Source organism: Mustela nivalis (genome assembly GCF_964662115.1).
Source record: "Mustela nivalis genome assembly, chromosome: 13".
NCBI lineage: Eukaryota > Metazoa > Chordata > Mammalia > Carnivora > Mustelidae > Mustela > Mustela nivalis.
Genome location: NC_139032.1, coordinates 88,473,939 through 88,500,561, shown reverse-complemented (window position 1 = coordinate 88,500,561; position 26,623 = coordinate 88,473,939). Strand labels below are relative to the sequence as shown.

Genomic DNA, 26,623 nt, shown 5'->3' with positions numbered 1-26,623 from the left:
TACGAGCACACTTTGATACCTGCTCATGCAGCTAAATCTTAGCTTTCTTACAGATGGACAGTGATGCATTAAATTTCCCAGACTCTTCCCCGTATGACCTAGGCAAACTGTGGCTGCTACCCTCATTAACAATAACGTCCTGTACCCATATTTTTGCAATGACGTTTCCTCTCTGTTTGGATGGTACTATTGCGCAAACTAGAACGCCAGGCAACAAAACCCTTCTCCTAGGCATCCCGAACCCAGGTTCAACTGAGCAAAAATAAAAGCATGGTAAAATGGTCAATTCTTCTTCCCTGAGTTCAGAGGAACAACTCATCAAAGAACCAAAGAGAACAACCAGAAAGGCTTCCACCATCCTGGCTGGAACTTATTCTTCTGGGGGATCAATGGGAAGAGTAACACCAGTTTTCATTTATATCCTAGAACGATTTCTGGGAAAGGACACCACATTAGCACTTCACTACACCTCTCTCTCTACCGTGCAACAAAATTAAGTAACGTACCTATCTTATTGGGATCGTCACCAGGTTTATTTTGAATCAGAAGATTTTTCGTAGGAAAAATCTGCAACCCACTGGCTCCACCAGCAAAGACCAGGCCGTATTTGTTGGACACGGCAAGCAGACTCGAGCGTTCCTTGGGCAACTCCTCAGGCGAGTCAAAGATTCTCACCTTCTTCAGTGCTCTAAACTGAAAATCCTGTTGAGGGAAGAAAACAAGATCAACTCAGGGAAAAGAGAAAAATAATCATGTCTGTCATTATATTCCAATAGACCTAATTCCAGTATAACAAAATGAATATTACCCTGAGACCAAGGGATATGTGGCTCAGTGGTTTTTAAGCTTCCTGTGCCCACTGTGGTACCTGGTATAGGGCTTGTTAATGTCGACTGAATGAAATAAAATTTTAAAACTTCTTTCGTTAAGTCTTCCTTAACTAATTCAGCTCATACTGATCTTTCCTTTTCTGAATTCCAACTTTATTGTCCTAACCACCACATGTGCTGCACATTCTAATTCATAATCTTGTCCTATTTCATGGTATTTCATCCTATTTTCTGGGTCATGTGACCCACAGTGGTGCTTAATAACTCTGGTTAAGGGGGAGCCTGGGTGGCTCAGTTGTTAAGTGTCTGCCTTTAACTTGTGTCGTGGTCCCAGGGTCCTAGGATCAAGCCCCACATCGAGCTCTCTGCTCGGGGAGGCTGCTTCTCTCTCTCCCTCTGCCTGCTGCTCCCCTTGCTGGGATCTGTCCAGTAAATAAATACAATCTTTAAAAAAACAAACAAACTGTTGTTAAATATTGAAAGCATCACCCAAATACACTGTTAGCCTGAACTTCCAGTGCAGTACTCAACAAATATATGCATATATTCATGGAAATAATGATCCCAGGATGATAACCAAATCCCAAGAACTGGCTTAGGTGCATTAAATACTAAACAAAATTCCATCACAGAAGAGGGCAGGTATAGTCAATCTCTTAATATTCCAGACCTGTAAACATACCTAGATGGTATGAGGACATCTAAACACAAGTCCAAAGCCCTAGGCTGTAAGGCCAGGCATGGCTTGACATGTCCACCTCTCTAAGCCTCACAACACTGTGCTTTCCTCCCATGAGTGCACCATTACCTCTACAACATCCAGGGTTACCTCAATCCCAGGCCTGTTTCTTTCAACATTCATGCTCTTTAGCACTTTAGGGCCGGGAGCCTTCCCCAACCTCCTGTCAATGCCTGACTCACCCAGTCTTCCACAAATATATCTATACACTTCCAAAGACAATTTTCAGTGTGTATCACCTCTTAGTAAGAATTCCCTAAGTTTGGAGTGCCTGGGTGGCTCAGTAGGTTAAGCCTCTGCCTTCAGCTTGGGTCATCATCCCAGGGTCCTGGGATCAAGCCCCCCAATGGGCTCTTTGCTCAGCAAGGAGCCTGCTTCCCCCTCTTTCTCTGCCTGCCTCTCTGCTTGTGATATCTCGCTGTCAAATAAATAAATAAAATATTTAAAAAAAAAAAAAAAAAAGAGGGGCGCCTGGTGGCTCAGTGGGTTAAAGCCTCTGCCTTCGGCTCAAGTCATGATCCCAGGGTCCTGGGGTCAAGCCCCACATCAGACTCTCTGCTCAGCAGGGAGCATGCTTCCCCCTCTCTCTCTGCCTGCCTCTCTGCCTGCTTGTGATCTCTCTCTGTCAAATAAATAAATAAAATCTTAAAAAGAATGCCCTAAGTTTACCAATCACTGTATTAAATTGTACCATAAATGGCTGATTCTATTCTTCAATTCCAAATCTATCTTAAGTCAAGGTTTTGGTAAAAAAGGTGAATTCCCTTTTGCTTACATTCCAAAAGGGTAAAAGCCAAAGACAGCCTTTCTCAACTTTCAACTTTCAGTTTTGTACACTTGTGGTGTTCCACACAGAATCCCTAACACACCCCACGTACTAATTTCCTTAGATTTGGTGTTTTACACATAAGTGCTAAAAGATGAACTGAAATACTCCTCTTTTTTTTTTTTTTTTTTTAAATACTCTCCTTAATTCCAAATGAGTAACGCGACCAGAAACTCCCAGAAGAGACCATACAGGAGTAGACTGAAATTTTCAGTATTTTTGTACTTCTCATCCTGATAATCCTAAATACCCTATTTGGGTCGCGGACACGGGGGGTGTGAAGAGACACTGGGATGAACAGGCACAGGAAAGCATTTCTTTCTGTTATAATCCTTAACTCAAAGGGAGACTGTCATGATCCAAGTCTGTGGTTCTGAAACCTTTTTCTCCCGCCCCAGCACAGCTGGGAAACTGGCAGGCTCTCATCGGGTGGCTCGCCACTCCCGCCCCGCTCCCGACCAGTCATTCTCAACAAAGGGGAATCCCGACTCTAAATACGGGATGGATTACTACTCCCTAAAGGCACTTCAGTGACGGGTTCAATCGCCTAAAAGCTTCCGGAAACTTACTCGTCACCGTCACCTGGATCACCTGCCCCTCTCTTCAGGTTCCTGACTGTACCCTGATTCCCAGCACCGAAACAGTCCTCCTATCCCGTTCCACTACAGGTTTTGTGGAACGGGTCAGGAACCCTGGCTCTGCGTCAGGCACGCCTGGACCGATGTACACAGGTAGTGCAGTGAGTGTCCAGGAGAGGGTCTTTAAAAAAAAAAAAACAAAAACAAAAACAAAAACCTACATTGCAGCCCCTTTAGCGAACGCGACTTTGGGTAAGCTACTTGCCCAGCCTCGCCGCGCTCCCCTTCATGAACAACTACTCATACGGCCGCTGTGATGAGTACCACAGTGTCCGGCACACGCTGAACGCTCAACAGACAGTCATTATTACCACGACTCCGACCGCCACATCAAAGTAACTAGGGTGACTCGAGCGGCGCGCACAAGACCGGAAAGGGACGGGGAAACTGCATTCGGCGGGGCTGTCGCGCCGGCCGCACGGCAGAGCACAGCAGGTCGCGCCGGCGAGAACTCTGAACGCGGCAAACTGTTCAAGCAGGAGGCGGGAAGCCGGCAGCCGGCCCCCGCGCGGCGCCGTTCAGCGGGGTTCCAAGGCAACGCCGGACCTAAGGAAGGGAGGGAGGCCCCGGCCAGTCTCTGACCTTCATCTCCCGCTCGGGGATCATGGCATCCATCTCGTCTCCCATCGCGTTACCCTCAGTTGGTCGAAGCAGCCGCCGCCGCCGCCCGCGCGCGGCCTTGCCCACACAGCCCAGGCTGCTCTGAGGCCAACTTCCTTCCCTCACCGAGGGCGGCGCGCAGCAGACCTCGTATTTCCGGCGCGCTTTGGTGACGTCGCGCGCCCCGGGCCGCCTAGCGGTCGGAGGAGGCTGAGCGACCCACTGAAGTCGCGCGCTCTCCAGACCACTGCTTCCCATTGGCCAGGGGACTGGAGGAGGCGGGCGAAGCCCCGGGCCGACGCGCCTGCGCCCTGAAGCTCCGAGGTCCCGCCCACTTTGTGTGATTAATGGCCAGGCACCCGCTCCGTTTCGCTGCGCTCCTCGTGGCGCTGAAGCCTCGCCGTTACGGTGGAGCGCACGTGGTTCTTAACAGTCCCGGAAGGAGCGGAGTTAGGAACCTGACCAACATCTCCAGGGCGCGGCTCTTGAGAGAGGCTTTGGAGGGGGGCGAGGAGGAACAGAGGTTCCGAAAGTGGGTGGATGGGGGCCTCGGGGGCCTCTTCGCTCTAAGCGCGGGGATCCAAAGGGCAGGGCGACGGGTACCAAACATCGGCTTTGTCTACTGCCTTCAGGGTAATCATTTCCCGAGCAAGAGCGCGGGCACTGCGCAAAACACTTCACTCGCGTTGTTTAAGCGCCAACGCATCCTAGTTGCCGAGGGGTTTATCGTTGCCATTTAACTGATGAGAAATCAAGAAAATTCCCCAGTGCCCCGCATTCGCAAAGTGTTGGTGAAGGCAGGGTTAGAATTCCGCTTGTCCGGACATGCTGGTTGACGACAGTCCACCGTACAGGTGTTTGTGTTGGTGTAAATGCTCTAGGACAGAAATTCATCTGGAGCCTGTGGGTTGACTGGAGGGCGGGGGACCTTCTGCCTCTGTTTGGTTTCCAGCAAATTGCCTATCTGTTCCAAGACTGCTTCCATTTTTATTTTTTAAGACTCTTATTTATTTGAGAGAGAGCGCATGATGGGGGTGGGGTGGAGGAGCAGACTCCCCACGGACGTGCGCTCCCTACTTGGACCCGGAGATCATGACCTGAGCCAAAGGCAGCCGCTTAACAACGAAGGCGCCCAGGCGTCCCCCTGCTTCTCATTTTGAAAATAAAGTAACATAATAGTATCAGCCTCATAGGGTGTTGTGAGGAGTAAATGAAGTCCTGCCTTTAACAGAGCCTGGCAGGCACATGGGACACCTTCATTTAGAGCTGTTACTATATTAGCTATCTTTTCTGAATTTGCTGAGCCCAGGAACTGTCCCCAAAACACACAAGTCAAGACATTGATGTTTGTCTGTTTTATTTCTATCTATAGAGATGATATCTGGTGCCACACACACTCATTCTCTCTCTCTCTCACTCACACACACACACACACACTTCGTCCACCTGAATGTGCCCGGCCGACTCCTTCCTTTTGTCACAGGGACAAAGCCATACTTGGCAGTCCCTGAGTTGCTGGTTACATTAGTTAGATTTGGTCTTTCAGAAAGAAGACAGCTGAAGTTCGAAGAAGCTGAGCCCTTAGCCATAGAAGTAAGTCCCAGAGCCAATAGCCACAATCTGAACTACACAATCTACAAATCCCCTTTCCAGCGACCACTTTTGAGCCCCTCTCACTTCAGGAATTGAGTTCTAGTAAATGGTGGAGGAACTGGTGGTGTTTCCCAGGACACCCCTTCCAATGAAAGAACTCTTTCCTGCCCTTTCCAGAAGCTGGGGACACACCCATTAAAGTGTCTCCCTCCCTTAAAGGAGGCTTCCTGCAGTCTTGCAAACCGTGGAACCCATTGAAGTAAGTCTGGTTGCTTCTGCCCTCCTCTCTGGAGGAACAGGTACACTGACTATAATGGGTCATTAAGGAAAGTATCACCTTGCTCAAAGGTCTCAGTCTGTCCCAGAGAAGAGAGGCCAATGCAGAGGCGTAGGGACAGGCAGTGGTTCATCTAATGATCTGGTGGGAGAGGGACGCAGAGGAGGTGCTGGGGTGAGATTTTTCATTTACAGGGAAAACTGTTTTGTTGGGGTTTAAACTTCAACTAGTCCTGTGCATTTGAAGCAGCTCCTTAAGCTGAAGGTCAGCCAGTTACGGCCAAATAATCCTGTTCCTGAACTGGCTGAGACCGACCAGTGGATTAACCCAACCTGGGCAATTCCCCAGCCCCTACCTGCTCCACTCCCTTAAGCTGCTGCAAGGGCAGCTCCTCAGGTCCCTGATTATGGGTCACTAAGGAGCCGCAGGGAGGCCACACCGACTCCCACCTCCCAACAGCACCCTGACATTTCCACTTAAAGTTTGGCAAGGGCTTCTCCAAGACCTTTGCTCAGTCTTGGGCCCAGGATTGCAGTACAGTCACCCCGCAGTCCCCTCTCTCCATAGCATTCATCCCACGGGTCATTGCCTGATTCTGACTTCCCCCACTAAATTCCACGAGTCTGTCCATTTCACTACCCAGTTCTTAGCTCTTGGCCCAGAGCAGGTGCTTAATAAATAGATTAAAGGGATGAGTGCATCTAAGTCCTGAGTGGGTAGGGTAAGGGACTCCAGAACACAGATGGGGTCAAGGTTGGCGTCCCTGCTCAGCCAAGATGAGGCCGAGGAGGACACCTTCCAGGGTGAGTTCTGAGAAATGGCTTGGCAGAGAAGTTCTAGGGAAGGCAGAACTGCAGAGGGAGCCGGGCCTCTACCCCACCCCTGGTGCTGACATGGAGACACTAGGAAGGCTGGGTCCTGGCCCAGAGCCTTCCCCAAGTATTGACCTAGGAGACTGCCCCTCCCCGGCCCAGCCCAGAGCAGAGATGAGGATGGGCACGGCATCTGAACAGCTGGGTTCCAGTCCAGACTTCCGTCTCCTGATTAACCCCTTGGCAAGGCACTTAACCCCTGTGAACACCAGTTTTCCCACCTGTGAAATGGGACGATCGGTCTGGATAACCTACGGAGTGGATCAGGGCTCTCAAACCTTGGGAGTCCGTCACAAGGGAATCCCAATCCAATCCCCAAGCTTGAGCTTTTGAGGGACTGGAAATGGAGTGATGGGTTATTGGGCAAGGCACATGTCAGGACAAAGTGGGCGGACTTAAAGCTTATAACAGGTGGTCAATAAATATCCGTTGGATGACTGATGAGTGAATGAGTGAATGAATGAATGGACGGAGTATGGCAGGAAGGCACATAGGGGAGCACAGTCAGGTTTCAAGCAGATCTGGATTAGAAAGGAAACCTTCTGTCTATCAGGTCTTGGCTTATTAGTGGTGCTGACGGTTTGCCGTGAGCACTCTATTCCTCCTCCTATCCTGTCTGTTGTCCTCAGCATCCTCCCCAAAAGGTGGCACCAGACCGAACAAACACCCCTCCCAAGCCCCCTCGCCTTCTTTCCACCCCTAAAGACCTTTGCTGCTCCCACAAAGGACATGGGGGCTGCACTTTTCCTCCGAGCTGCCTGTAAAGGTGTGACTGTGGACAAGACCAGAGGATTCCTTCTGGAACCTTCTTCAAGGGCTCAGATCGCCAAGCCCCTCGTCTTCTCTCCTTCTGTCTCCTCCCTGAGGATGAGAAGTGTGGCATGGGGGAGGTGGGACAGTGGGTGGTCACGCTCTAGATGAGTCAAGAGCACGGAACCACAGAGCTGTCCTAGGAAAGTAGGGTTCCCACTCTAGGGTCTTCTGAGGCCAGCAAGCCTGGACTTAGCTCAGGGACCCTAGAAGGACAGACTGTGCCAGCTCCAAGCATGAGGATCACAGTCTTCCAGTCTCCCTGTCCTGGCTGCCCCCTCCAGGTTTTGGTCTGATGTCAGCCCTTCTGCACTGGGAAGGGAGAAGGACGGAAGACGAGAGGGACAAGGCCCAGAATTCCCTGGCCCAGAGTCCCTTTAAGGCAGATAATTTGTGCTTTACAAAGAGATCACTGATTTTGCTGATAGAAAACGAAACAAACGCACGACGATCGGACAAAACAAATAAGACAAATCACGATGCATCAAGAAGGGCAGCCAGAGCAGGAGGGAGGAACAGGAGCCGGGCCAGATGGTGGTCCTCAGGGCAGGCTGGCAATATCTCTCTCTGGCGGGGGGCCAACCGGCTTGGGGCTGTTCTCGTTGGCTTTTCCTTCAAACATCATGACTCTGGTTTGGAGACAGAGGGGGGAAAAAAGGCAGGATTAGGATTCGTTCCCTCATCCAGGGAGAGATCATCCCAGTCCTCATGTCTGCAGGGTCCTCAGCCGAATGCCCTTGCATCCATTCTCCAGTGGGATCTTCTCTATGTGAAGGGGCTGCTAGACCCATTTCACAGAACAAAAAACTGAGGTACAAAGATCTCTGTATTCGAGGCCATGCATCTTCCCTTACCCATGCTGCCTAAAGGCAGAGCTAGGCTGGGTCATGGCTCTGCTCAAAACCCCTTCAGATCTTCAAAAACCACCCAAGGTTTTAAGAGTAACATCTGGGGCGCCTGGGTGGCTCAATCAGTGAAGCGTCCGACTCTTGATTTCGGCTCAGGTCATGATCTCAGGGTCATGAGATCGAGCCCCAGATCAGGCTCCATTCTGGGATGGAACCTATTTAAGATTCTCTCTCTCCCTCTCCCTCTCCCTCTCCCTCGTCCCCTTGCGCCTTCTCTCTCTCAAAAAACAAGGTAGCATCTTGGAAGTAGAGGACAGGGGTTCCGGATGGAGCCTCTGAAGGGAAACAGCCTGATTTGAATCCCAGCCCTACTATTTTCCAGCTGGTGACTCAAGGACAACCCCACTGGTGCTCAGTTTCCATTTGGAAGTAAGGATGCCGAAAGGGCCAACAGCCCTAGAGCTGTTTTGAGTACTCTCATTCTTCCTGTGGTCACCCTTTGGGTGGGCTCTTTCTGTCCACTGGCTATAAATCCCATCCAAAGGGTGACATTCCACAAGCAGCTTACCTCCGCGCTGATCTGCACACCCAAGACTCCTTGACCTCTCCCCTTGGATGTCGAAAGGACACTTCCAACTTAATCCCTCAAAAACTCAGCTTCTAATTCCTGCCTCCCCCACCTGCTCTTCCCCCTAAAGTAAATAGCAACACTCACCCCAAATAGATCGGGATCATCTGACTCCTTGTTCTCTTCTACATAATCCGGGCATTGAAGCAAACCTTCCAGCTCTCTCCCAAACCATTCCTGATTCCAGAAGCTTCTGCCTACCTTCACTGCAGCTTCTCCAGGCCAAGTGGCCTCTATCTCTTGCCTGCACAGCCTCTCTCCTGCCACTCTCACCCCTCCTGCAGCCAGAGGCTTTTAAAAGTCAGCCCCTAGCTTAGAGTCATCCAATGGCATTGCTCAACATTAGTGCCAAATGCTGAGTGGGACCAAGACCTACAAGGCTCCATGTCTCCTGGTCTGCCCATCTCTGCGAACTCAAACTTCACTTCTGCACTCACTGATGGCCAGACACACTAGCTTCTGTGCTGTTCCTTTGAGCACAGAAGCACAGTCTGCCTCGGGGCCTTTGCACTTGTTTCTTCCGCTGTCTAGAGTGCTTCCCCCCTTCGGATAGCTCATCTTTTCACATCTCTCTCCCTTGAGGCTCTGGTCAAGTGTTGCCTTCTCCGTGAGATCCTCCCTGCCTACTATCCCCTCCCTCTCTGTTCCTCTGTCCACTTGGTTTTTCTTGGTGCTACACCACGGCAATCTGGTGTTTTAGTTTCTTGGGTTTTTGATTTTGTTCTTGTCTGTCTCTTGCCATGAGAATGTAAGCTCCATGAGGCCAACGACTCCTGTGTCCCCGACACCTACAATAATCCTTAGTACATCATTGGTGCTCAATAAATATTTGCTGAATTAACAAATGACACATCTGAGGGGTCACTGGGTAGACCAGAGTCGACCCCAGAGGAAATGCACTAAATCCTGGGTGTGTTCTGAGAGCATCAACACTCCCGTCGCTGCCACCTGTGGCACGCGGCATCCCAGGTGTACTGTGGTCTGACCTTGATGGTTTTCCACACCGCTTGCCCCACCGCCTCCTCACACTAGAAGCTCTGCAGGCTGAACCATGGGCTCATGAGCCGGTTCTCAGCTTCCTTGGGCCTCGACTTCCCCCTTTGTGACAAATGAGGCAGGTTTATTTGACATTCGTATGTTCAAAACCAGAGAGTCTCCAGGGTATCTCTCTGCAGTGGGGGCAGGGGCTGGGAAGCGTGACCTTGGCCACCACAGACCAGGTGTTTGCCAAGACCCAGGCACTGGGCTGCAGCCTTCATATACGTCACACCATATATGTTAGGACGACATTTCACACAAGAGACTCACCATCATCTCTCGCTTACAAACCAAGAAACTAAGGCCCAGGACCAAAGGGGATTTGCCCAGACTCAATCAGGGGGCAAGCAATGGCATCAAGATTTGAACTCTGCCTCCCTTCAGAGCAAGTTGTTAAATATATAATGTTCTCCACAGCCTCGTGGAGGCAGGGTAGTGGGGGGAGGGTAGTGGAATCACCTTGCAAATGAGGAAACCCAGCCTCAGAAGGTTTCACGGTAGATTTTTTTTTTTAAGATTTTATTCATTAATTTGAGGGAGACAGTGCACAAGCAGGGGAGGGGCAGAGGGAGAGAACAGATTCTAAACTGAACCGGGAGCCTGACGCAGGGTTCGAGCCCAGGACCCGGGGACCATGGCCTGAGCCGAAGACAGACACTCGACCGACTGAGCCCCCACCCCCCTCAAGGTGCCCACATGGTAGATTCATCATCCCCGCCATTGTTCTGCTTCCTGAGCGCTCATTCTACCGGAAAGTTCTGGGTACGTATTAATGTGCCCATGACAGATGAGGAAATTGGGTTCAGAGAAATCAAGCCCCTCGTCCAGCAGGTCCCACGAGGTGTTCCCTCCTGGCTGGGCCGTGGCCTTCCCACGCACAACGACTCTGCCTGCAGAGGCCCCGCGAGAGGCAGGGGGTACTCACAGTTTAAGGACAGCTGACCGCTTTCCCAGCATCATGTTCACAAAGTCTCGGTAGGAGATGGTGTCGCTGACCCCCCCTGTCACCTCTGAGATCATCTTTTTCATCTCCAGATGGGTCTTGGGGACCCCAAGCTTCTCCATCATCCTCTTTAAAGACATCAGGTCTGCGAGAGGAAAAGCAGGTCTGTTAAGCGGAGACAGGCTGCGGGCCAGGCGAGGAAGCCGGTAGAGCTCCGTGGCTCTCAGCCCCTGCCCGGGGACTGCAGTCCAGGGCCCTTCTCCTCCCTGGCGGATGAGCCCATCACACAGTCCCCGCTCTCTTCAGAGGTAGTACAGGGTAGTGGTTAGGGACAGGGACCTGGGCTGGAACCCAGTCCTGCTCTTTCTGGCTGTGGGACCTGGAGCAAACCACTGAACTTCTCTGAGGTTCTCTGCCCCCATAAGCCATCAAATGGGTTGACAGGATCATTTGAGAGGGCGCAATGCACGAGAAGTACCCACCACAAAGCAGGTGTCCAGCAATGGGGCCGTTAGGGGTCTGTTAGGTCTGCTGCGCCCCAAGGTCAGGGGGAGCCACTGCCCAGCAAGGTGGGGTCAGGGAGTAGGCTTGACCCAAGGCAGGGAAAGCCATCCTGCAGGGTGCTGGGCGGCAGCTTCTCTCCACCTGCCACTCCCACCCGGCAGTCCCAGGGTTCCCGCCTCGCCCACAGGGCAAGGGAGCCAAAAATATCCTGCAGAGCAGGAAAACCAACAAAGGAACAAAATTCAAGAAAAACAAGGGAGGCACCAAAAAGTCAGTACTCTCTGTAGAATCGATGCCTCTGATCTCCCTGCTCCCCCGATCTTAGGCAATTTCCTCCAGATTGTTCTGTGAACAATGGGAGAGAGGCGGGATGGGGGGCCGATTTTGGGGGCCAGGGGTGTGGCACGACAGCTCACCCCAGAGCAGGGCGGGCAGGACGGATGCCAGACCCCCAGGTGCCAGAATGTCCAGGGCATTTCAAAGAAAACTAGGCAGCCTTCTGCAGGGAAAAGTAAGAGGTCCCCCCCGGACACACACACACCATGCTGCTGGCCAGGATTGAAATTGGCAAGACCTTTCTGGAAGGCAGTTTGGCAAGATGCCTCAAAAAAGTCTTTGACCCAGAAGATCCAATTCCCAAGATTTACTCTAAAGAAATAATCGGAGATCTGGACAAAGATTCACGTACAAAGACGCTCTTCACAGGACTATCAAAAGTAGTTAAAATTGGAGCTTTCTTTTTTTTTTTTTTTTAAAGATTTTTATTTATTTATTTGACAGACAGAGATCACAAGTAGGCAGAGAGGCAGGCAGAGAGAGAGAGGAGGAAGCAGGCTCCCTGCTGAGCAGAGAACCCGATGCGGGGCTCGATCCCAGGACCCTGAGACCATGACCTGAGCTGAAAGCAGAGGCTTTAACCCACTGAGCCACCCAGGCGCCCCTAAAACTGGAGCTTTCTAAATGCGCAATATTAAAACACTGACTAAGTAAGTTACAGTCTGGCCAGCGATGGAATATTATGCAGCCATTAATTATATTTCAAAAGAAAAATTAATCATATGTCAAAACACTCACAATATAATATTTTTTAAAATGAGGTTCTAACACGGTTATAAAACAGCATTTGTGATTAGAATCAAGGGTGAGACTATATAAGCCAAAATATTTCTGGGAGGGAAGACTGCGGCTGACTTATTTTCGTCTTTGTGCCTTACTGTGTTTTCCAAAAGTTTTTATGATGAAGATGTATTCATTTGATAACCCCAATTTTTTTTTTTTCCTGAAGGAAAATAAGGATAAAAATATTTAACAAGGAGAAGAAGGAGACAAGACGGAGGAGGAGTAGAAACATCGCAGAGGCGGCAACACTGAGCTCAGGGCCAAACAGAGAAGGGAGAGCCGGTGTGGGAACCAAAGGCTGGGATCTGGACCCTGGGTCGACCACTTGACCGCCACGTGCCCCAACCCAGTCGGTTCCCCCTGCTGAGCCTGGCTTCCTCGTCTGTAAAATGGGGATCATTAAGCCGGCCTTGACCATGTCATAGCATTACTCGTGAAGGTCAAGGGATGGTCTTGGCCCCAAGGGCCATGGGACCGGCGTTTTGTCACCCCCCACGCCAGGACCACATGATACAGTCAGGGTCTGCTGGAGGAGGAAAGCTACGTACACAGAAGCACCATGTCCAATGCCAACCAGCGTACAAAGGCAAGGACAAAGGAACCGCCAGTCCCCCGGGACCTGGATGTCAAGAGCTTGAGCATCTCCAACCCTGGGGCAGGGGTGGCACCTGGCCTGGAAGGCTGAGACGTGTGCAGGGAGGTGTGTGGGAGGGAAGCAGCAAGGAGAAGAGTCTGGGGGCAAGTGGGTCTAGGCTTAAGTCTGGCAGACAGGCCTGGCCCATAGGGAGAGCTTCGGTGTGTGCCCCTCCCCCACAAAGACCGCCCAGTAGTTCTCTCCAGACCCTCAGATCCTCCCTCCTGCGAGGACACCCGCCTCCCCTTGCACAGTCGAGGCCTCACTTACCAATCTCGCCCTCATTGTTCAGGTCAAACTCCATGTACTTCTCTGGAAATCACAGAGCAAAAACTGGGATTAATTAGCTCCGAAGCAGGGTCCCAGAGATGCCCTTGAAGGCAACCGGCCGCGTCCCCAGGGAGCCCACATCCTCCTCCTCCTCCTCACACCCTCACTTCAGGGTCTAGACATGAGTCCCATCATCTCCGCCACTGTCTCTGGAGAAAGAGCTCGCCCTGCCTGCACCCCTCTCCCACAGGCGCCGGTATAAGGGAGCTGAGGGCCACTGTAACCTTCTGCTGAAGTGGGGCTTCCGCCCAGCTACTTCCTCCCAGCTTCCCGCCAGCATGAGCTGGCTGTGTCACAGTGGCTCCAAAGTGACTGGAACAGATTGCCAGGCCTTGATCTATGGGTGCAGTGGCTTTAGGAAGGGTGGGGTGAGGTGAGGAACGAGTCGGTTCTAGTGATTCTGATCCAGGTGTGGGAATCACCAGTTTAAGGAATCCCTGTGGTTCTGAACTTTTTGGGGGTGGGGGTGTCTGTGGGCACCACTGAAAATCTGGTGCTCTCCCAAGAGAAATGCCATGAACCTGCCCTTGACCCAAAGTGGCACATACAATGTCCAGGGGTACACAGACCCTCCCCATCAAACCTCACCTACAGACCTTGAGTTAAGGCTCTCCGATCAAAGGCAGAGCCTTGTCCTCTCTCACCTTTGCATGGCTCTCCTAGGGGTGGTGGCAGGGATGGGGGGGGGGGGATTCCACTCCTTCCTTTTGTTCATGGAAACAGCCCCACTGCATAATGGTTCAGAGCAGGGGACTTTGGAGAGAGACCAAGACGTGATCAAGCCTTTAACTCTGCCATGGGCAGGTCGTGTGACCCCACACAAGGGACCCCCATCTCTCCGAGCCTGAGTTGTTTCTTCTATAAATCAAAGTCGCACCCGTCTCCCTCCTGGCTGACTTGGGAAGAGTTGGGGAGCTCACGACACAGCATTCGAAGTGCTTCCCACAAGGTCAACACTCAACAAATGCTTCGCCATCGGGGTCCTGCCTGAGGACAACGAAGCAGGGAGCGGTTTAAGGAGCGCTTGGCAGGCTCTTCGCCTTGGAGCGCGGAGGACGTCCACGGTGCGAAGCCTGCGGGGGAGGGGCGGGGGGGTGCGGCCTCGAGGCGATCCGGCGAGGTCCTCCAGCGGCCAGGGCTCCCTGCGCGCAGAGAGCATCTCCCAGGCAGGAAAGGTGGGTCTGCTGGGCTCCTTATGTGCACGGCTCCTCTCCTTTCGAGCCGCTGGCTGGGAACCAAGCGCCAGGGCCCGGAACAGAGGGACCTTTATGCCGCCCCCTCCCCGCGCGGGCTCCCGGGCCCTGTTTTCTTTTCATCCCGTGCTGCTGGGATTCAATGGGCAGAAACTCTGCCCCCTGCCCCACTGTGGCGACACAAACGTCCATTCTGCACAGGGGCTCTCGAGCCGCTCCCCCGTGGAGGGGAGAGGCCAGGGCTGCTACAAAGGGCTGATTGTGTGCTGGGGCCCCGGGAGCGAGCAGGGCCTGGGCAGCAGCGGACAGGAGCCAGCCTGAGCCCCGCCCGTCAGGCAGCCGTGGGGTGGGGTGGCGGGGCTTCGGGCAAGGGTGAGGGGCCTGGGGTGGCATGGAGGCAGGTAGAGGGGCCAGTGCCTGTGCCCGTGGCTGGGGACCCCATCTCACAGCCCTCCAGGAGGAGCGCGTTCTGGAAGAAACAGGGGGGCACAGGCTGGCCTTGTGGGGTAAGGAATCCTATGCACCAGGGGGCCAGCCCCAGCTCTCCCGGGGAGGGGAAGGGCAGACAGCCCCAGCTCACCTTTGAAGGCCGCAAGCTTTTCTGGCAAGTTCTCTTCATCACTGTACTTCTGGTCACAGAGAAACTCCTTTGAAAGTGAAAGGACAGTGCTGAGTCCCAGGTCAGCAGGCACAACTCGCTGCCAGGCAGGCCCGCGGTCCTGGTGTCTGCTCCCACGCCAGGTGGCTGGGCTTGGCCAGGGAAGCACAGGAGGCTCCAGTGTTTGTCCTGGCCTCCTGTCAACCCCCCCAGAGGCAGATCTGCAGGAATCTGCCCCTCGGGCAGGAAGGGTCTGCCCTAAACACCTCCAGCCAGCCTCTGAATTCCCGGGGCAGGGACTGGCCCTCCTCCCCCGGGGCACCCCATGAGGCCGTGAGCCCCACACACAAACTGCCTGGTTTCCAGCACTCACTTCTTAAGTGCGTGACCCAAGCTTATCAGTTCTTCCCTATTCCTCTATGGTTTTATCTGACAAATGGGTATAGTCGTCGCAGCCACTCCTCAGGTTTGTAAGAGAATCCAAGGCGCGTGTCCATAGGACTCTTGGCACACAGCCAGTGCTCAGGAAACAGCAGCTACTGCGTGGTTAGCCTCTGCTCTAGCCAGAAAATGATTGTATATTGTTTGGGAGGTCGGTTACTCTCTCGTCTGTGTCCTCAGCTGTAAAACAGGGCCACCTTCCGCTCACATGATGCCTTCCAGAAGCAGATGTGCAGGAGGGGGAGGGGCTCGGGACACGAACAACAGCCTCCAGAATGAAACACTGACCCGCTCGATCTCTCGGGCTCTCCCAGTGGGCCCACACGGTAGCTACTATTATTACTCCCATGTTACCGATGACAGGACGGAGGCTCACCCAGGTAGAGCTTCACTTCGGCTCCGACTTCCGGAGAGCTCGCATCCCTAACCCCGACACTTAAAGATGGGCGGATAGCAGCCGTTCATCGGGCTTCAGAACAAAATGCTGCTAATTAGTAAGCACTTGCTATGCTGGGCATAGCGTCCAGTGCCTTGTTGCTGCTCTTCAAGCCGCCCCAGAGCCTGTATTCAGATGGGAAAGCAGAGGGCACGTTCCCACTAGCGCCAGACTCCGCAGATCCTCTCTTCTCCCTGGACCTCGCTTTCCTCCTTACGGAGCAGACCCAACACAGGCGTCGCCCCCTCCGCCCCTTTCTGAGGGACCACAGGGTACACGGCTCTGGTTGAGGCATCAAGGGAGCAGGTGAGACCAGGGAAGGAAGGTCTGTACTGTAAAATGACAAGCAGCCCGTGTTTAGAATGACGTTAAACGTCATCTGGACCTGCCACTCCACCTGTTTCTAAATTCCGGTGAGCATGTCCCACTAACCGACCCCTGAGTCTGTACTTCCGCATCTCCCAGGACATAAGACTGTCCAGTCGGCCCTGTAAACCCCCCTTTAATGTAGGAGAAAGAACAGGAGAATAACTGAAGATAAAGTACTCTGGGTTTGGGTCTCAGTCCCCTCCTCACCAGCTGTGAAATGGGCACAAGGGAACCCATCTCCTCGGGCACCTGCCCCTTGACGGGGATAACCCGCTGTGAATGCTCAGCGCCAGGCGTGATCGTCCGAGCTCAAGAAGCAGCGGCACGGCTAAGAGCGAGGAGAATGTGATCCCTTCCAAGGCTCACGACCTCCACATTAACTCACCCCCTTCGACAGAGAAGGAGATATCCACCTGCCAGTCTGGCTCCCCTCCTTGGTTTTGGGGGCTCTTCCTACCCCTTGAACCCAATTTGCCTAGATCCCTAGAGGGGATCGGTACCTACTATGGACGGGCTCTGGTCAGTGCAGGATTTCTGCTTTGGGAGGGCATTGTGCTGTCTCATTAGGGTAGGAACGGCCCTGCCAGAGAGGTTAGATGACCTGTCTGAAGTCCTAGAGCTAGAAAGGTACGGGCTCAGTTTGGAACCCGAGTCTGTTAGACTCCAGGGTCCAGGCCTCCAACAGCAAACACAGGGCCACCCCAGGGCCCACCATGTGGATCGGCCACACATCGGACCTCATTACCAAGTGCCATGCAGGGTTCTGCCCCCACTTAGCCGGAGCTGGGCTACCCTCCTCCTGGCTGGCTCTGTCCAGGACTTTTCTTCTTGGCTCCGTCTCGTCGCTCTTTTCCACCCCTCTCCCCATTCTGTGACCTGAAGTAGGACAATTAACTCTTGTCTGCGGCCCCAAGCAAACCAGACGCCTCCCGGGGTCACAGGTCCCATGGTCTGCACAGCAGAGGGACAACTAGGTTCCTCAGTCAGCGGTTCCCAGACTTTGGGATAACGCAGAAGGAAACACTTCCCAAAAAAGTAAAAATAGAGGGAGGTGCTAAGAGAGGGCTGCCAAGGTTTTATTTTGCCAAGCGGAGACTATACACAATCACCACTGACTGTTGCCACGAGTTCAAAGAAGGACATTCCGGGGGCGCCGGAGTGGCACAGTCTGTTGAGCATCCAACTCAACAGAAGGTTTCAGCTCAAGGTCATGATCGGGGCCCCTGAGATCGAGCCCCGTGGCGGCTTTGCACTCAGCACGGAGTTGCCCTGTCCCTTTCCCTCGGCTCCTCCCCCTTCTCTCTCTCTTACTAAAGACATTTTGTGAAAGTGGGAAGTTCATAATTTTTTAAAAGATTTCATTTTTAGTGAGAGAGCATGTGAGGGAAGGTCAGGGGGAGAAGCCGACTCCCCAGGGGAGCCGAAGCGGGACTCGATCCTGGGACTCCGGGATCATGACCTGAGCTGAACACAGTCACCCAACCAACTGAGCCACCTCGGCGCCCAGGAAATTCATAATTTTTTAAAAAAGATTTTATTTATCTATTTGACAGAGATCACAAGTAGGCAGAGAGGCAGGTAGAGAGAGAGGGGGAAGCAGTCTCCCTGCTGAGCAGAGAGCCTGATGCGGGGCCTGATCCCAGGACCCCGAGATCATGACCTGAACCAAAGGCAGAGGCTTTAACCCACTGAGACACCCAGGTGCCCCGGAATTCATAATTTCTAAGTGGCCTCCATTTAGCCTATGTTCGGCTCACCTCATCGCCCCCATGTTCCCTCAGCTTTACCATCTCCAGAACCGGAAAACCTTCACGTGGGAGGCACCAGGGTATGGGCAAGGCCCAACACCCGGCAACCTCTGGTGAGAGGCCTAGAAGCCCTCCCAGCTCCCCCGTTCTGGTCGACCAGAAATCCTGCACCAGCCAGAACCTGTCCCCAACAGGTACCAACCCCTGTGGAGACCCAGGCAGGTTGGGCTCAAGGGGTAGGACATGGGCCCCATCTTGGAGAAAAACCACACAAGGACGATCACAGGACAGCCAGGCAGTGGCTCCTGTTCACTGGGCCCGACCCTGGGCTGGCTGCTGTGCCTGGGGTGGGGCACGATTATTGTTTTCTCACCGACGAAGCCAGTTTTCTCGTTGGCGCTTCTGACCACCTAATGTGCTATTTTATTGGTGTTCACCCCCTGTCCCCCCCACTGCTAGAATGAGTGCCTCGGCCACCCTGGCCCCCTGTCTGGGGCCTCCCCCATGCCAGGCTTGCTCCCACATCGGGACCTTCGCCTTTGGCTGTGCCCTCTCTCTGTAGCGCCCATTTGCCCGCCGCCGACCCCCCTGCCCCGTGGCTCTCTCCCTCACCAGCTTCACGCGCTGGCTCAACTCTCCCCTTCTCAAGGAGGCAGACCCCATCCACCCTGCCCACTGCAGTCCCCGCCTCCACTCCCCACCCCCCCTTATCTTGCTGTGCAGCCCTTTTCATCCTACAGGATGAATCACCTGCTAACACAGTTCACAACGCGATGCTCACGAAGGGTGCCATCCAGGGTCTGTCTCCCCGCCCGCCCCCCCACTACAGTGTAGGCTGCACATAGTAGGTGCTCAGGAAACACGTGCAGGCTGAGTGAACGAACTGAGACCCAGGGAGGATAAAGAACTTGCTCAACTCAGCACAGCCGGCAAGTGACCGAGCTGGGATTCAGGTCCACAGTGAAGGCTATGGGCTCCTTCCCTGCACGGAGCTAAGGAATCCAAGCGACCCACGGCAGTGGCTGTTGGAAGGAGGCCGGGGGGGGAGGCAAGCCTTGGGCCACAGGTGCCAGGAGGATGAGCTTACCATCTCCTGCCCCAGAGATGCCTAGCACCCGGCAGTGCCCAGCACACAGTAGGTGCTCAGGAAACATCGGCCAAGAGACCAGAGAAGCCTGGCATTCAGCCCAGGATCATTTTCTCTACTCTCAGTCCAGACACGATGGGGTTGCTTTGCAAACGTGTACACGTGCGACACAGACTAGAGGGGTCAGAGATGGGAGTCCCATTTTTCCTTAGAGCCCCAAATGACAATGGCTTGAGCCAAGGAGCGACCAGGGCTGGGAGAGGCATCTGACCCGGTCAGGCGTGGGTGGGGGTTAGGGCAGCTGTGCGGACCAGGCCTTTGGCAAGGTGCCAGGGAGGGGGCAGGTGGGCAGCAGAAACAGGAGTTTCCATTGGTGGGGCTGCCAGCTCCCGCCCCAGCTCCAAGCTTCGGATTCTTGGTTCCTGCTCATGCACAGCCCACAGCTTCCCTACTTCCAGGCGTCCTTCCCCCCCGCCCCCCTTCCCCGGGATCTTTGCCCAGCCTCGGGGGCACAGCCATGCCCAGTGGGCAGGTACCCTGTGTGTCCACACTCCAGGACCCACAGCTGCCCTGTCTCTGGGTCCCCAAGCAGAGAAGAGCGAGCCACAAATACACATAAGTGCTCGTACAGTGCCCGTTCCCTAGTAAACACTACATGAATGGTGGCTGTTTATTACTGGGACCTCCACACACTTACATGAGTACAGTCTACTTACAACCCCCCAGCTCGCCATCCACAACATCATTACCCCCTCCCCCGACCTGGGCTGAATACGGTTTCTCTTTCCCCTTTCCGGGTATTCCCATTGGAGAGACGGGACAACTGAGGCCCTGAGACATTGCTCAACCTGCTCAACGTTACAAAGTTTTAACAATTCAAGCAACGTGTACCTCCCTTCACCACCCCAGCTCCTTCCCTGCCCCAAACAAGGAGAGGGCGGTCTGGCCACAGGTTTCTGGGCAAAGAAAGTCAACACTGAGTGTTACCTTTCCTCTTAGGCTGCTGTAGAAAGAGGTTATTTCAGAGGCCAGGGACCCACTCAATAGCCCTCTAGGGGGATGGGAGAGTATGTGGAGGCGTTCCTCCACCCCCATGCCCCTCTCCCACTCCAACTCCCTGTCCCCAAAGACCATTTTTTCCAGCTGCAGAAACTGCTGTCAGGGCCTCCAGGGATGAGGGCTGCTGGGGAAACTGAGGCATTAGAAGGGAAAGTCTTGCCTCAAGCCACAGTGGTCAGGAGACCTCCATCAAGTCCCCAGGGGCAGGGTGTGAGGGGCAGAGGGCTTGGGGAGGGAGGTTGAATCAAGTTTGGGTTCAAATCCCAGCTCCAGCACTTGCTAGCTTTGTGGCTCTGGGCAACTTGCTTTACCACTCTGGGCCTCAGCTTCCTCATCTGTAAAATGCGATCATAACAACAGAACCTCCTCCTTGGGTTGGTGTAAGGATTAAATGAGCTAACTGCATAGAGAGAGCTTGGCTCCTAGCACACTGACTAAGCGTGAGCAGTTACAACCAAACCCAAGCCTCACCACGAGATCAACGTGAGCAGGGGAAGGGCAGAGACCTACCCACAATTCTCCATCCCACACTGCGCCACGGAGTCCTCCCGGTAAGCCCTGACCCTCGGGCCATCCACATGGGACAGAGTGCTCCCATCTCAGCCCCAGGGGACGGTGCCCGCAGGCACACCTGCTCGCTGCTGCCTCTCTTGGTCCTCTCCAACCTCTGATGCACATCACAACCCGCCCCCCCGTCCCTGGGAGCCCCATCTAGGCACTTATGCCCGGAAGGGAATATTTCCAAGACCAGCAGAGGTTGGCAGCCCCTGCCGTGTCCGGCCTTCCAGATCCCCTGCCACCTGCCTGCTCTCCCCTCCCCCACTCCCCCTCCTTAACTCTCTTTCCGGGCTGGTACCTCTAGCACCTGCTCCCGGACGCTCGCTCCCGGCCCTCCGGCCTTGTCCTTATGTACCAGCTGCAGCAGAATTTTGGGGCGGGCACATATCACCATTTTGGAGGCCATCCAAGGGGCTGGTGGCTGCAGCCCTGCGCAAAACCCCCAAGGACAGGCAGCTCCATAGTGGGCCTGGGCCGAGAAGGCTGTGACACCACCCACAGGCTCTTAAAGGGCCAGTGCCAGGTCCGTGCCGGGCCTGAGGCCTGGTGCGCAGTAGGAGCCTGGAAGGTGCCCCCACAAGGACAGCAGGCTCACGTTGCCCATGGCAGCTCCAAGGCCTCATCTGGATGCAGCATCCTTGCCAGCAGGTGGGGCAGCCAAAGAAAAACAGCCCACAGACTACGCAAACGAAGCGGCCCTGACAGAAATTCCATCCCCGGCTTCCTGTGACACGGCCACGCCAAGGTCGAGCCCGGCTGTACCCGCGCGGACACTGAATCCTCGGGGGCTCACGTGGCCACTTATCACCATCTCCCTTATAATATATTAAGGAAGAGCAAGAGAGACGGGTGCCGGCAAGGCCAGCTGGGCTCACTCACCCGGGCAGGGACAGGCAGGGTGGCACAGGGTACACAGGGAGAGAGACACACCTGCGTCGTGCCCTGCTCGGGTCTCAGAGGTCCCCTATGCTGGGGCAGGACAGGGGATCTATAAAAGCAGGGCACAGATCCCCAGCCTGCCCTGTCCAGCTCTTCCCAGTACAGACGGCATGTGGGCTCTGAAATAACCATTAGACCCCTGAACGCTGCAGGGAATGCCAAGTGCCCTTGACTCGACCCAGGAGGGCTGGGAAGGCGGGACAGTAGCCAGAGATCCTTATCACCTAAGCAGGAGAGGCTTGTGTCCCAGCTTGGCCGTGGCCACCTGACAGACAGGGTCCTGGGCGGGCCACGGGTGCCATCAGAGTCAGCATCCCAGCTCTGCCACTTCCTGACTCGGTGACCTTGGACAGGTGACTTCACCGAGCTGTTTCCTCATCTCTAAAACATGAGCCTGAGGAAGCCCTGTCCCACGGAGATGTTTATAGATTCCTCCTGCACATCTGTCTAGTCAAGCGCTCCATCCAGAGGGTCACTGAGATGACAGCAGTGCTGGCATGGGGCAAAGGCACGACCCACGTTATTGGTTCAACATTCCAGCCCCTGGCTGGTTCGAGATCCAGCCCTCGCCATCCTCCGGGCTCCTCCTGCTCAGTCCCAAGGGTGAGGGCACTCTGCGGGGCAGCCCCCCAGCCCCACTGCCTCTCTGGGTCCCTGTGGGAAGCTGCAGAGAGAATCTGTCCCGTTGCCATATAAGGCCAGGCCTGGCTGGCCCGGGGTCACCTGCCATGCCACCAAGGCTCAGGGAATGTCAGCTATGTGGGGGGAGTAGGAGGCGGGCTCAGGTCCTGCCTGCTTCAGTAGTGCCGAGAACGCCCACACACACTTGCGCGCACGCACACGCGAGTGCACACACACACACGCACACACAGATGCACATGCACGGCAAAGGCAGGGAGGCTGGCTTCAGGCAGTTCACTCAGCCCCTGCGAGTTTTGTTTTCTGTAAAATGGGAACAGACACTCACGAGGAGAGCGAGTGTTTCATGAGGTAACACCCGGAGTGCTCCTGGCGTGCTGCCCGGCTCCTGCCAAGTGCTCAGAAAATGATCACAAAAACGAGAGCAAAACCAAAAAGGGTGCATTTCAATGCAGGCCCCCAGGACCTCCAGGTCCACCCTAATCTCCTTCTACTTTGGCTCCTAACCCTTATAACAACAATAGCGAAGCCTTGAGCTGCCCTCCCTGGAAGCTGGCCTGGCCTTGGGGCGAGGGGAAGGCTCCAGAGGGAACTGGGGGGCTGGTCCGGAGAAGCCCCCAGAGCTGCCGGCCAGGCTGGGCTTGGCCCGAGGCAGCAGCCCCAGAGGTGCTCAGGCCCGTGCAGCCGGTGAGTCCTGAAGCTCCACTCTCCAGGGGCTCCTGCCTCCATAAGGCCCATGGGAAACTGCTCCATCCGATCCAGCTCCCCAGAAGCTCTGTGCCAGCAGGGGCAGTGAAGCTGCACCCCAAAGAAAGCCAGTCTGGGCTGCCAACAGGGTTCCCTCTAGAGTCCACGCACACCAGGGAATGTCTGCTGTGGTCACAGTCATGGGTGAAACAGACTTTGACCCTCAAACAGAGCAACTCCCTCAGTCTGCCAAGAGCTCCTGTCTGGTCATCTCTGATTGTCGCGGGGACAGAGCAGGGATCTCTGCTCCCTCTGAAGGCAGGGAGGCCTAAGGTTCTGCTCTGTGGAAGGGTCTGGCACTGAGCGGCCAGCATGGGCTGTGGCTTGCACTAGACCTTGCCCCTAGAATTCCGCTCCCAGCATCTTTAAGCACCAAACTGATAACAAGGACCATGAAAGCTGTGTGATTTACAAGGATTATCTCCCTGAAAAATCACCGCAACCAAAATGCCATGATCTCAAGTGGCATGCCCAAGGTCACAGAGCCAGCAAGCGCTCTGCCCACCCCTGCACCGCCACCCAGGACTCCACAGTACAGGGGTCCCCCTGACCTCCTGGGCGGGCGAGGCAGAGGGGCGGGGGGGTGGCACACAGCTCAAACTTCTGGTTTGATCCTGGAGTCCCCTTCCTCTGGTTTGATCCAGCAGCCAGACAGTAGGCTGGGTTCCCATGGCAGAGATCAGAATAGCTTCTGGGCAGTCAAAAGACACTAGACGACAAGCTCTGTCACTGGCTTCTGTGTGGCCTTAGCCAGTTGCCTGCCCTCTCTGGGTTTTGGGGTCCCGTGGTGGTGACACATGGCCCCTTCTTATTTTCACTTTCTCCAGTCCCAGCACTGTCCAGATCAGCCCCCTGAGAGCCACAGCCCCACCCCCTTCTGAGCCAAGCCAGTCCACCGCCCAAACCACCAGGTAGCCAACTCTTACAAACCCCCCCGACTGCTCCCCCAAGGACAGGGCTGGCATGAAAGTCCCACACACTCTCAGCAACTGTGGGTTGTCTGATCGTAGTCCCCTCTCCCCCATCTCCAGCTGTCTCTGGCTCAGGGTCCTGCTGGCTGTGGGTGGATTCAGCCAGCTTGGAACCCGCCCTGTCGAGTGGCCCAGGGGGCTGTATGAGGTCAGGGTTCCAGGCTTCTGTCCAGAGGGCAAGAGCAGCCAAGACCAAGACCAAGGGCGGGCTGGCTGCAGAGTAAACTGGGAAGGAACCCAGCAGCCTGGACCCCTGAGAGCCCCAGCCACACGACCAGTCTCCCTCCCAGCTATGCTCAGGATGGCCCCAAGAGGCAAGTGATGATGGCACAGAAGGGACTAGAGATTACTTGGAGGAACCCTGGGGGTCCCTAGAGCCCTGCTTGGGATTCCTACAGCCAGCAGAATGAAATCAGATAAGCTGCCTCATTCCAGATACTCCGAAAAAAAAGCAAGACTGCAAGCCCAGGCGAGAAGAAATACTACAAAATATGACGGCCGTGCGCAGCCCCCGGACCCACTTCCACACAGCCTTGACCTGGACCCTGCTGACCGTCACCAGCTTCCCACTTGGGGACTCTGAGCTGGGTTTGGACCTTGGGAGCCCAGCAGCTGAGGGAGCCAGCAGGGGGGATGCCCAGCCTTGTTTCAGTGGGGAACCCCCTGCAGCCTGTTGGGAGGGAATCTGGGAGGTGTCTACCTTAGGAAAGAACTCTAGCACCGTCCACAGAAGTCAGCCCTACTGCCAGGTGCTGGGCCACACACAATATATATTTTCCCTCTGTGAGCCCTCAAGGTGGCCTCAACTTTGTTCTGAGGTCGGGATTCCTGATGGAGACCCCGCCTGAGCCCAGATCTCACGGGACCCCAGACCCTGGGTTGTGCTGCCTTTGAGTTTTGGTCAATCCAGGCAGGCCCTGACACTTTTCCTTATCTTCTAGAATTTACTTGGCCGTTAAGCAAATGTTTGTGCACCATTGTGCACCCAGCAACAGCGGGGTTTCTGTAAAGAAATCCACGAGGTCCAGCAAGAAACGCATCAAGTGTCTCAGGGAACCTTCCCTAAACGCTGGAGTGAGGAAAGAGTTGTGGGGTGGGGTGGGGGGAGGGGCCTTGCATTTTCTGTCTGGGAGGGCGCACCCGCGCGGCAGTCTGGACCCCAGGTTCTAAAATCAGCCCCACCTGGACTTGCCGGGCCATCGCGGGGCAGCCACCGAGCCTCTCAGGGGCCTCCATTCCCTCCCGCGGCTGTACTACCGGGGGCGGGGAGGAGGGGCGGCTCAGAGACATCGGGGGTCCCTCCCTGGACCCAATTCTCGCCGCTGGTCCCAGGCGGGCTTCCGGGGAGGCCGGGCCCGGAGGCATCAAAGCTCCCGGGCGAGCCCCACCTCCCCAGTCTAAGAGTAACAACTTGCAACCCGAGCCGCGGGAGCCGAGCTGGGTGGAGGCGGCGGAGGCGGCGGAGGGGGACCTACCTGGAGTCGGAGGCGCGGGGCGGGGGCCGGGGAGGAGATCGGGGAAGCCCAGAGGAGCAAGAGAAGGGAGTTGATGTTGCGGCAGGCACAGCCTCGCAGACGGGGGCGGGACATGAGGGGCGCTGGGATATTTGGGGGCGACTCGCAAGCCGACCCCGGGCGGCGCGCGCTTACCCGGTTGATCTCGGCCAGCCTCCGCTCCTGCCGGGCTTTGAGCAAGCCGAACGCCTTCCCTCCTGCAGGAGACAAAGAGGCGGCCCGGGAAGCTGGGGGGGGGGGGGGGTCTCCCCGGGCCGCGCGCCGCGGACCCCGCCGGCCGGCCGGCGCGCGCAGGTGGCGGGCGGGGGGACTCCGCGCCGGGGTGGGAGGGGGTGGGACGGGGGCGCGGGACAGCGCGGGGACGGCGGCGCCTACCTTGGAACCTGTTGCTGAGCGCGAGCGACATGGTGAGCGCCGGGCTCCCGCCGGCTCGGGGCTACGCGGCCGCGGCGAGGTACGACGAGGAGGGACGGGTGCCGGGTCCGAGCTCCGGCGGCGTGTGGCGGCGGGACGGAGGGGCGGAGGGATGGCGCGGGCGGCCGGACACACCCCTCCCGCCCTCCTCTCCCCGCCCCCCCGCCCCGGGCCCTCCCGCCCCGCCACCCGGCCGCCGGCATCAAAGCGCCTATTATGCGGGACGCCGCGCCCGCCGCCCGCCCCTCTGCTGGAGGGCGCGGAAAATGCACGGCCCGGGACCTCCCCGGGCCCCTTCTCCGCTCCGGGCCGCGATGTCCCCCCAGAAAGAAAGCGGGGACGATCTCGGGACGCACTCGGGATCCTCGAGGATCAGCTCGGGTCCCGGTCGCTGCCAGCGCGCGCTCCAGCACCCGCCGCTGTTACGTTACGGTGGCCCTGGGCGCGCGGCGCTGGTAGAAGGCAGGCCAGCCTCCCCAGTCTCCACTTTTAACTCTTGTACGAAAAATATGAAAACTTTGAGGGTTTTTTTTTTTTTTTTGATGTGGTTGGGTAAAGGCATAATGACAAAGCTCCGCGAAGACATCCGTGACACTTTAAATCCACCAGAATGATTTGTGTTTTGTTAATGAAACCTGTTCTTGAGCACTCACTATGCCCCAGCTACTTTGCTGGCTCAGT

General features: G+C 55.4%; 2 protein-coding genes across 16 annotated transcripts in view; both read right to left on the bottom strand.

Moving 5' to 3' along the window:
* Positions 1–3,823, bottom strand: part of NUP214 (nucleoporin 214) — a 101,379-nt gene extending 97,556 nt beyond the window's left edge. For 13 of the 14 annotated variants that reach the window (XM_082695963.1, XM_082695970.1, XM_082695975.1 and 10 more), the window contains exons 1-2: positions 3,616–3,776; positions 507–702 (exon numbers count right to left, since the gene is read on the bottom strand). In XM_082695963.1, coding sequence (XP_082552089.1) covers positions 507–702; positions 3,616–3,660 — 241 coding nt within the window. In that variant the 5' untranslated portion in view covers positions 3,661–3,776. Of the gene's footprint in view, positions 1–506; positions 703–3,615 lie in introns of all 14 variants that reach the window. The other variant, XM_082695971.1, reaches the window with a different exon arrangement.
* A 3,752-nt stretch (positions 3,824–7,575) lies between these two features.
* AIF1L (allograft inflammatory factor 1 like) lies at positions 7,576–26,069 on the bottom strand. 2 transcript variants are annotated; one of them, XM_082696049.1, is made up of 6 exons: positions 25,904–26,069; positions 25,664–25,725; positions 15,003–15,069; positions 13,170–13,211; positions 10,625–10,787; positions 7,576–7,814 (listed from the first exon to the last, which is right to left on the bottom strand). In XM_082696049.1, the coding sequence occupies exons 1-6, from the start codon at positions 25,932–25,934 to the stop codon at positions 7,727–7,729; spliced, it is 453 nt and encodes a 150-aa protein (XP_082552175.1). In that variant the 5' UTR covers positions 25,935–26,069; the 3' UTR covers positions 7,576–7,726. The 2 variants fall into 2 exon arrangements, with proteins under 2 accessions (XP_082552175.1, XP_082552174.1); XM_082696048.1 differs by lacking the exons at positions 25,664–25,725; positions 25,904–26,069 and adding an exon at positions 21,017–21,134.
* Between the last annotated feature and the right edge of the window lie 554 nt (positions 26,070–26,623).

Coding starts and splice junctions, on each gene's coding strand:
- AIF1L (XM_082696048.1), bottom strand. CDS start 21,124: ATGGCCTCCAAAATGGTGATATGTGCCCGCCCCAAAATTCTGCTGCAG. Junction 13,212..15,002: donor AAAGCTTGCGGCCTTCAAAG/GTGAGCTGGGGC, acceptor TGTGATTTCCAG/AGAAGTACATGGAGTTTGAC. Junction 7,815..10,624: donor CGGTCAGCTGTCCTTAAACT/GTGAGTACCCCC, acceptor TCTCCAAACCAG/AGTCATGATGTTTGAAGGAA.